Source organism: Mustelus asterias, chromosome 8, assembly GCF_964213995.1.
Source record: "Mustelus asterias chromosome 8, sMusAst1.hap1.1, whole genome shotgun sequence".
In the NCBI taxonomy this organism is placed as follows: Eukaryota; Metazoa; Chordata; class Chondrichthyes; order Carcharhiniformes; family Triakidae; genus Mustelus; species Mustelus asterias.
In genome coordinates, this window is record NC_135808.1 from 83,042,353 (window position 1) to 83,053,369 (window position 11,017).

Here is an 11,017-nt window from a genome sequence, read left to right on the forward strand (position 1 = left end):
GTCCTTGGCCTGAAGTAGAAACTCAGGATGGAATTTACTGTCCTTCCCAATGGCGATGAGGCCATTCCATTGGGTGGGAAGGTGGGGCCTCTGCCCCAACTTAGTCCATAGAGCGAAGGCCAGTGGACAGCCTACCCATCCAGAACTGAGACGCTTAAGTGGACTATTAATGCCCACTTAATGGCTTCATCCTGCCACTGCTGATTTTCACCCAGGGCAAAGCTCTATCAGTAAACGCTGATGAGATTGCTTGTAGGTCTCTGCTGGTCTCTCATTCAAAAGCACTGAATGCCTAATCAAGGAACCTGGCATCAGGAAAAGGGAGACCGTCGAGAATCACTCCACTGTGTTTGCTGCTGACTTCCCTCTCCTGAAACACAAATCCCAAGTTCCCCCTCCGAAAATCATACACTGTGCCTGAGTCCATTGGCAGTGCTGGACCACTGGAGGGTGTAGTACTGGCAACAGCCACTGCCAAACAATGAAGAGCTGCTGGTCGCTGACTGATTGTCAGATCTCTGCTAGACTTCTGCTTCTGGAGTGCCAGGAAAGTCCTGTTCCTGCCCTGTTAAGTGTCTAAATGGCACTTAATTCAGCGTGCCTTCTCCAAAATATGGTGTACCAGGTTCTTTCTAGCTCTCCAGCTGTTAGAAAAGACCCCACCTTCTCCATTAAATACCACCTTCAGTTTTAATTAAAATTTGATCTTTACTAGCCTAAATAAACTATGATGAATGGCAAAAGAAATAATAAACCCAAATGCCAGCTCTTACAGCTGGGGAGGAGAGAAAGTCAAAGAACAAGATAAAGAGAAAGACAAAAATAGAGTGACAGCGAGAGAGAAAAAAAACCCTATTTACAGAGTACCTCTAATGTTCTAAACAAGCACCTGAATCACAGCAAATAAATTTCTATTCTCGTCAACGTTTCTTTGAGGAGAGAGTGAAGATAGGAATTTTAAATGGGAGGGATAAAGTACTGGAGAGTAAGGTCCGCGTAAATTATCAACTAGCATGGGACCAAGCAGGTAAAATGGCGGTCAACATTCGTAATGGGTTCAAGAAGCAAGAGGTGGGTAATGTGGAAAAAGAGAGCTCCAAGGGGGCAGAGGAGAAATAAAGGGGCGACACACCCAGGTTCAAGGCTCAGGCATGGGTAATCTGGGGAGAGATTGAGTGTGTAGGAGAAATAATTTTGAGATTCCAGAAACTTGAGCACATATTCTCGACTGAAACCGTAGCACAGGACTGAATGAGGGCGGCAGCAAAGTGTCACCTTTCTAATGAAAAGTTAATTTATGGTCCCATCTGCTTTCTCACATGGATATAAAAATCCCATGACACTATTTGAAAAAAAGTGGAGAGAGCAATGAAGGGGGTGAGAATGAAGGCATGTTCATTGAATATTTTTAAGGCCGAGTTGGATAGATTTTTGATTGACAACGGAATCAAAGAGAGTAGACAGAAAAGTGGAGGTGAGGTCACAATCAGATCAGCTATGGTTTTATCAAATGGCAGAGCGGGCTCATGGTATTGAATGGCCTACCCCTGCTCCTAATTTGTAATTAGGCAGGTTCACCCCTGGTTTATTCTTCACCAATCACCACAGAAACAGAATTATCTCAAGGATGTTTATGGGGCTTAGTTACTCGATCAATGAATGATGCAGTTCCCTCTATCACAAATTGGATAAAAGTTCAAACTTTTGTCCATGGAGTGTTTTGGGAGATCCAGTGTTCATGACATAATTACATAAATGCAAATTATTTCTCAAGTCAGTCTTAATGGAGACTATTGGGTTTTTCTGTCTTTAAATTTTCAGCTGCTGCAATATTTTGCTTTCTGTAAAACAAACATAATTTACATCCTTCCCCCCCCTCCCCCATGCCAACAAATAAGGAATGATGAATGACCTAAATGGGAAATAAAACATTTCTGCAGTATTTTTGTGTATTTCACCTTGCAGTGACTAAATGTATTCTTCAGGATATGGAAGGCAGCCAAGGATAGTGAATGGATGTTTGTCAAGGTCAGAGCCTCTTCAAGAGTGCATACATGATGCACAATATTCATCAGAACTTCCAAAAGCTGGATCTGAGACTGCATATAGAAAACAACAGGAATTATATTAGCAACTTACAGATGAAAGTGTGCAGGTGGTTCATGAACCTCATTCAGAAAACATTCTATTTTGCAAGTACTAAAGGCAAATTGGCATTACTTGATTTCAAGCAGTTTCTCTCAGTCATCAAAATACTAGTAGAACTAATAATAATGAGTTCAATTTCATAATTTACCAGACTGTGCTTAATCACATCTTAATATTTTAAACCATTTTACAGGGGGCAATTCTATTAAAAAAACGTTTATAAAACTAATATTGCAACAAGCCATGGCATAAAAGGTTCCATTCCACATTAAGCTTCAAATATAAGACAGCCAAGGTCTCTTTCATCACTGACCATAGCTACTTCAAAGACGTTCATGGAGTACATGTGGTAGACACTGCAAGTATTTTTACTTTCTACACTTGTCTGCATTCAATTTTAACTGCCATTATTGTGTTTTTACATATTTTGTCCAATTAATTCTGTAATTTGAACTGCCTCCTGCAATTTCACTGCCTTTTCTAGTTTGATATAATCTTCAAATGTGACTGCTTTGCATGAGTTTCTCATTCCAAGTAACTTATGTAAATTAGAAATAGTAATAATGCCAGCATTGAACAAGGGGGCACCCCATTAAATATGTCCACTCACTCCGACACAACAAGTACATGTTTTCCATCCTCTAGCCTTTTTTCTTTCCTTTCTAAGAGTTTACCCGGAATCCCCACAGTTTGAGTTTAACCGATAGCATTTAGTGTGAAACTTTTTCAAAGGCCTTCAAACTGAATAGGTACACAACATTATAGTTGCCACAGTGCACTTGAGTTGTTTCATCAAAGTTGTTACACTCGGTCAATCAGGAACGTTCCTTCTGAATGCACACCGACTAAGCTTTTACTGTACAAGTAATCTTCAAGTTTACTCCTGACAATCAAATTTATTATTTCACAAGGTACAGAAGTTAAACTAACGGCTCTGCAGTTGCCTGTATTTGAACTCAATCCTTCAATGATTCATTCACATCACTAATGTCACTTACATAAACTTACAAATATAAAATGAAGATTAATAATAACCATTTGAACTCTAAAGGGTCCTACCTGTATAGTGCTCCTCAGTTCTGCCTGCAGTTCAGTGTTCTGACTGGACAACCCTCCTGCCTGCTGGGATAACTTATTTGCAAGCTCATCAAACAAAGTCATTACCTAGTAGGAAGAAAACCATAATGGAGTTTATGTTTCAACTGGGAAATGATGCATGATCACTGAAGCTAAAGGATGAGTGGAAATAATTTTTAAAATAGTACAAGTAGGAAATATGGCTGACAGCTCAAATTTTTCAAGAATGTTTTGACTTGTGAAGTATAAAGCAGTTGTTTACTTATTCTAACTCTTGTCCATTGCTTATTTTTGTATCTTGAGCGAACGCCATATGCCAGTTAAGACTCAGATAATACAACAGTGAATAAGATACCAGATACAATATTACACAATTCCTAGAGATTGCCCTGTTGCACTTTCAACATAATACACCATGTATCAAAGGAAACTAAACCATTATGGTTTAAGCTCCTTAATAGCTGTCCAATGAGTAGTATTGGGCACAGTGAAAAGAAAAGGCTACAGTTTGATCCCTGGACTATATTAAACCAGTTTATTTCAGTGGATGGTGGTGAAGAGGGGTCACACTGTCCTTCTGCTAAGAAGTGAGGAAAACAGTCAGGTTTCTCTCTGCAGATTATCAGCCAGCAGACCCCATGAAAAATGCAAAAGTTAGGTGAGGACCTATGAAGGAACATTCTATCAACACACATGAATTGATGGCCACTTGGTCCCTATGGAACAGTACTTGAGCAATGGATAATCAGAAGCTTTTTCCCAGGATGGAAGAGTCAATTACTAGGGGGCATAGGTTTAAGTGCGAAGGGCAAGGTTTAAAGGAAATGTACAAGGCAAGTTTTTTTTTACACAGAGGGTGGTGGGTGCCTGGAACTCGTTGCCGGGGGAGGTAGTGGAAGCAGATAAGATAGTAACTTTTAAGGGCATCTTGACAAACACATGAATAGGATGGGAATAGAGGGATAAAGCCCCCCGGAAGAGTAGGGGGTTTTAGTTCAGTCGGGCAGCATAGTCGGTGCAGGCTTGGAGGGCTGAAGAGCTTGTTCTTGTGCTGTAATTTTCTTTGTTCAATGAGTGAACACAATCAGTGAAGAAAATTAATAGAATAAAACAAAACTGATTAGATGTTTTTTGGAATTAACTTTTTAAAAAGTCATTACAATAAATAGACATATAATCAAAATGGAAAATTTACATACCCTGGGTAATGTTTGAGAGAAAAAGGTCTGTTCTTTCTCAGCAAGGCTGATGTGAGGCAGAAACTTGTCTGTAAGAACCTTCAACACGCCTTGAAAAATAAATGAACAGGTATTAGGCCAATACTCCATGGAGTTTCAATGATATAACTGAAATATACCGGATTCTGAACAGATTTGACATGGAGAGGTTGTTTTCCCTGGCTGGGGAATCTAAAACACAAGGCACAGTCTCAGGATGAGGGGTCAATCATTTAGGACTGAGATGAGGAAACATTTCTTCGCTCACAGGATTGTGAAGACTTGGAATCATCTATACTAGAGGGTTGTACATTAAGTATATTTTAGATTGAGATAGAATTGATTTTTGGTCTCGGCAATCAAGGCATATGGTCAGGAAAGTGAAGTTGAGGTAAATCAGCCACGATTGCACCAAATGGTGGAGAAGGCTCAAGGGGCCATATGGTCTACTCCCTCATCTTTTTCTTATGTTCTTATGAAAGCGGACTAATCAAAGCAGATATGATGCAGATGGAGCTGAAGGTTTTATGGAAAGCTGGGCGGGAAGTATTATCCAGATTATCCAGGTATTTGGGGTAATGTACACTTGTAATAAATGTGAAATCCTATTAACAAAGATTGAAAAAACAGAGAACAAGGAGGAAAGGGAAGAGTCAGAATTGGAGTATGCAGGGCCAATGGGGAGGGAGGGGATAAAATTAGAACCACAATTAATTAAAGTCTAAAAGATCAGTGCAAGAACATCAACATGGCGTAGGACATAGGAAGACAGCAGAGTGAGGATGAGTAAACCTGAATAAAATGTCTAAAAAGATAAATGTGGATGAAACCATTTGAGTTCCCACTGCCATGCCTTTTATTTGAAAGAAGTGAATGGAACTAAGAAGTTGTGCAGCATGAAGAATGATTCCATACAGGGCAAAAAGGATAGTCATGCAGGAACGGGACTGCTTATTTGCTATTTGATTGAATGGAGAGTCTGGAGTGATACATCCAGAATGAAAAGGAGGAAAATGGGGCCAAATAAATTAAGAGGCCATCAGATAAAGATGAGTAGGTACATAGGAAATGATAAAAGTCAGCTTGATGTGACAGGAGCAGGCTGGAACAATTGATCTACAGTGACAATTATGCTAGTGCATCTTTTGGAGGAAGCGTAAACAGGTTGTACAGAGTTTGAGAAATATGAAATAAGCAGTGGGAGGGAGAGAAGATCTCTAGAGACATGGGTTGTGTAGCAGGGTGGGAAATCATCTACTAATTTTGCTTACTACTGTAAAATATATAGATTTTCTAATTATTTCCAGTAACAAAGTACATGGAAAACTAAGTCTGTGTAAAAGTACCAGATGCTTATGAACAAAGTATGTCATTCATGTTAAACTATATATTATCTATACACACACAAAAAAAAGTTATGTTGATTTGTGTTCAAGTATATGTCTCAGTTAGTATTATGTAATTAAGTGGTTTCCTGCCCCATCACTAGTGACTCTAGTCTCCATCAGTGAACTAGTCTCATGGGGATCCTCATGCTAATTGATTATTATTACTTATGGATCATTGTGGTTTTGTCAGCTGGAAGGGATGTGCCAGATGCTGGATAATTCAATGGCAGATTCATAGAATGCAGTAGCCAACTGCTACTAATTTCCCAGTCTCTGATTCCCACACTCTAATCGAAAAGGAAATCCATCTTCACAGAACTGTTACACAACAGCTTATTCATAAAGCCTGTTCAAAAATCTTAGGTGTGAGTAGGAAAGTGGAGTTGAAGCCCAAGATCATCCACGATCATATAGAATGGAGAAGGTGGCTTGACATGCCGTATGATCAACTCCTGCTCCTATCTTGTATTCTCACTTGGTTGAATTTTCACAACTAAGATGGATTAGTCTCAGGGAATTGCGAAGGATTTTAGAAGGAAATTAACGTTTAGATAAACGGGAAGGAGCAGAATTTTTAGTATTGAAAGTTATCCTCCCTAAATATTTTAACTGTTAGGTATGCAAATAGAAAATAATGTATAGACATTATTTCAACTCTTGATTCTGTCTTCATAATTAATTATTGAGCTCTACAGAAAGATACAAGACTGCTAGCATGTGTACTCAGTACTTACATAATTGTTCACTACTGTTCTCACTACATTGATATATACAGTAACTGGTGTTAAAGAGAATTTCACTAATAAAACATCAATCACTGAGTAATTACATATGAAATATGCAAAATTAACAATAGCTGGGAACAAGCAACAAAATATATCATAGGTAAATGTAAGATTATAAGGAATTGAAACAGGAGTATGTCATTCTGCCCATCAAACCTGGCTCACCATTCAATCAGATCATGTTGATCTGATTGTACAGAATCCCTACAGTGTAGAAGGAGGCCATTCAGCCCATCTAGCCTACATCAACAACAATTCCACCCAAGCCCTATTCCCATAACCCCACGTTTACCCTACTAATCCCTCTGACACTAAGGGGCAATTTAGCATGGCCAATCAACCTAACCTGCACATCTTTGAGACTGTGGGAGGAAACCGGAGTACCCAGAGGAAACCCACGCAGACACGGGAATGACATGCAAACTCCACACAGACAGTGACCCGAGGCCTGAATTGAAGCCGGGTCCCTGGCACTGCGAGGCAGCAGTGCTAACCACTGTGCTACCGTGCTGCCCATAAATTGTGCCTTAACACCACTTTCCTGCCTGCCACCAACCTCTTCTCTCCCCCCCACTCCCTCCAATAACTCCATCCATTTCAGCAATTCGGTATAGAAGAGCTACGGGGGGGGGGGGGGGGGGGGGGGCAACATTACACCGGTTTCAAAGAACTAATCCAGGACTACACTGGATAAAACACACACCGCTTCAGAGAGCAGCACATGCCCTTTCACAAGTTGGAGATGAGCGTAACCCAAGGGCTCTGGCTGCCTGACTCTCTGCTACCGTCTTGTTCTTACCCATATCGCCCTCGAGAGGGAGAATGGAGTCTCCAATGGTAATCAGAGCCTTTACAACCTATGTACACCAATTAGGGTACTGATTGCCATTTGATAGATAACAAAATAACAATTTAATTTAAATCCTCATTAGTTTGATTAGACACAATTAGATTATGCCTTCGTTACATCCTTTTAAAAAGGGCACTTGTGCATACCGATTCCTTGCCATCCAGTGCCATTGTTATAACTCTAAAGGAAGGCACTCTCGTTGGCCTTACCATCAAACAGAGCTTAACTCCAACGATTTCTAAATATCAAATTAAGAGGATCATCCTAGAGAGCAAAAATAACCCTGACACAAATTAATTACAAGTTTGCTACATTACAAATATCTTCACTTCCAAAGTATTTCATTGACTACAAAACATCTGGTATTGGGAAAGGCGCTACTGTATATAAACGCAAGTCTTTACTTTTTTCTACTTAAAGCAAGACACAAACTAAACTATAACTACAATCTACAACTCCCTGTCTGAAACCAGTGGTATCAATGACAAATAGCTTCAAGAGTCAAACTAACTCCATAACGGACAGAAATGGGACAATATTATCCTCTTTCATAGAAAGAATCATAGAAACCCTACAGTACAGAAAGAGGCCATTCGGCCCATCGAGTCTGCACCGACCACAAACCCACCCAGGCCCTATCCCCATATCCCTACATATTTTACCCACTAATCCCTCTAACCTTCACATCTCAGGACACTAAGGGGCAATTTTAGCATCTTCGGACTGTGGGAGGAAACCGGAGCACCCGGAGGAAACCCACGCAGACACGTGGAGAATGTGCAAACTCCACACAGACAGTGACCCATACCGGGAATCGAACCGAGGTCGCTGGAGCTGTGAAGCAGCAGTGCTAACCACTGTGCTACCGTGTCTCTCCTGTCAAATTGTATTCTAACTCAGGAGTTTAGTTACATTTACATGATAACTCCAATTGAATTTTCTTCGCCATGCCCAAAGGTGGTCCTGGTAAAGATTTCCATAACTTATAAATTTTATCCCAAAATTCATTATTTAACATTTTTATTAAACGTTAATTTTAATGAATCAAGAATAGTCATTTGTTAACTCTGCCAGGATGTGTACTAGTAGCTTCTTACTTATTAGTATTGGCAATAACAAATCAATGGAACACAACTTCCAATAGGACAGTGAAAGGATATGATAAGTTCAGGGAGAACATGCCCCATCTTCCTCTTGCACATCTCCTCATTCCACTGGCAGACCTCTTCTAATAAACAATTCCGGGACATTGTAGGGGTTTATGTCACTTTGAAGGTACTCCAGGTTGGAGGAAAGCCAGGCAGTATAGTGGGTACTCTTCGGCGGGAGAAGTCAGAAATAAAACTCTGCAAATATCTGGCATTTCAGCAACAGTTGGAGGTTCACAGGGAGGCCTGGTCGCTGCGGCTGACACCACGGGCTTATCATCAGCCGCCAGCCTCTATTAGAGAAACCAGTAAACCTGCCATCAAATCCGACACAGACCCGGGTTTATTTTCACTCAGCCTGGTGCCTGTTGGTGTTAATATATCGGTGTGGGATTGTGTCCAGTCAGATGGACCAATTTCCCCAAGTCCCGCTCTCCAACTACAACCCCCTACCAGCCGAACCCAGCGCGCATGCGCGCAGACTGCCGGCCTACGGCCGCTTGCGTACCGCGCATGTGCAAACTCATTCAGCCCTGAACAGGTTCGGACAGCTGATGGACATGGAGCATCTTACTGCACTGTGGAGGCTCTGCAGCTCTGGGAACAGTTACTTCCAAAAGTCCCTCATACAATCATAGAATCCCTACAGTGCAGAAGGAGGCCATTCAGACCATCGAGTCTGCACCAACAGAGTCTTACCCAGGCCCTTTCCCCCAGCCCTATCCCTGTAACCCCGCACATTTTACCATCACTCATGTACACATCTTGGAACACTAAGGAGCAATTTAGCAGGGCCAATCAACTTAACCCCCACATCTTTAGACTATGGGAGGAAACCGGAGCACCCGGAGAGAATGTGTAAACTCCACACAGACTGACCCGACGCTGGAATTGAACTCCTGGCACTGTGAAGCAGCAGTATTAACCACTTTGTCACCATAACTGCTCCTGTTGTCAAAGACATATTTGCACAGCTTGAAGAAGGTAGTGCTGGCACAGTTGAGTTGGTGCAGGACTTCCTCACCGATTTTAGTCCCTTGGGAGAGGTAACTGCTGAGATATGGAAAGTGCTGCGTATACTCTGTCTACATGGATGGCGCAGGGGATGCTCATTTGACCTGTGGAAGGTTGATGAAGGATCTTTGCCCTTCAGAGATAGGCTACACTTTTTACAGGTGTTGAAGAGGTCAAGTGTCCTTTCATTTCCTGTACAGAGTGAACCATCACACAGTAGTCATCTGCAAACTGGAAGTCGTGGATATCCTTGGTGGTCAATTTTGTTTTTGCCTGGAAGTGACTAAGGTTGAAAAGTTTCCTGTCCAGATGATACTTGATGCTGATACAGGATGGTAGGTCATCTCGTATGAGGTGGACGATGACAATCAGGTAAACAAATGGGGGCAATCACACAACCTTGTTTAACCCCAGTCCGGACGTGAAGGGTGTCAGTTTCAGATCCACTACTCAGGACAGTAGCATATTGTCATGCAGGAGCTTCAACAGTCAACCAAAGCATTGGAGGACAATTTAAAGAACTTGATTTAAAGAATCAGATCACAGAGAAGTCAAGGAACAATTCTCGGCTTTGCTCCCAGCATTTTTCCTGGATCTGCCTAGCCACAAATGGACATGCATTAAGGACTACTTTGTTTTAAACTCTATTGCCTCTGACTGATCCAGTTATAATTTCTGGCAAATATGTACAGTTGGTGCTCTTCACATCTTGGGAGCATTGTCACTACATGCAGTCCTTGTCAAGAAAAAGTTAGAACTGCTGCAAATAATAAAATTACAAAGCACACTTATCAAAAAACTAGCCCAAGCACAACAAACGCCTTCTTTATAACAAATTGTCTTTGACAATTATGAAATATAATTTAAGTTTCATTTTATTTGTAACAAAATCATCAACAACAGCTATAAAGTATAATGAGGAAATTTCTTGAAACAAAAACCTGAAAGGAAAATTTACCAATTTTGAGATAGTAAGGGACTTATGGTAAGCCTCGCAGATTGATGCACAAATGAGTGTGCATTAAAGTTGTCTGCAAAGACTTGCAGCGCTTGGAAATATGATCTTACTTTTCTTTTTGAGGGTATCTGTTGGATTATTCAATTGCTTTTTACTTATTTTGTCTGATGAAAATTTTCATATTTTAACTTATAAAAGGTCTAATCTGACCCCATATAACTTTCAAAGGTTTAAGTATTATCTTGGTATTAGATTATGCAGTGCCTAAAATAATCATATGATGACTTCACTAGACATTCCTCCAGCCATATTTTCAGCAGCTTACATAGATTTTACAACAAGCATCACAATCAGTTGATAAAATTTAACACATGGATTGCCTTTCGTACTTCTTACTGTCTTTGATTAGATTTTGTACTGAAAGGATTTTTC

At 40.7% G+C, this 11,017-nt stretch overlaps 1 protein-coding gene across 5 annotated transcripts in view; it reads right to left on the bottom strand.

Moving 5' to 3' along the window:
• Positions 1–9,092, bottom strand: part of firrm (fignl1 interacting regulator of recombination and mitosis) — a 43,638-nt gene extending 34,546 nt beyond the window's left edge. For 4 of the 5 annotated variants that reach the window (XM_078218383.1, XM_078218384.1, XM_078218382.1 and 1 more), the window contains exons 1-5: positions 8,626–8,846; positions 6,565–6,604; positions 4,425–4,513; positions 3,208–3,312; positions 1,959–2,099 (exon numbers count right to left, since the gene is read on the bottom strand). In XM_078218383.1, coding sequence (XP_078074509.1) covers positions 1,959–2,099; positions 3,208–3,312; positions 4,425–4,513; positions 6,565–6,604; positions 8,626–8,715 — 465 coding nt within the window. In that variant the 5' untranslated portion in view covers positions 8,716–8,846. Of the gene's footprint in view, positions 1–1,958; positions 2,100–3,207; positions 3,313–4,424; positions 4,514–6,564; positions 6,605–8,562 lie in introns of all 5 variants that reach the window. The other variant, XM_078218385.1, reaches the window with a different exon arrangement.
• Positions 9,093–11,017: the final 1,925 nt, after the last annotated feature.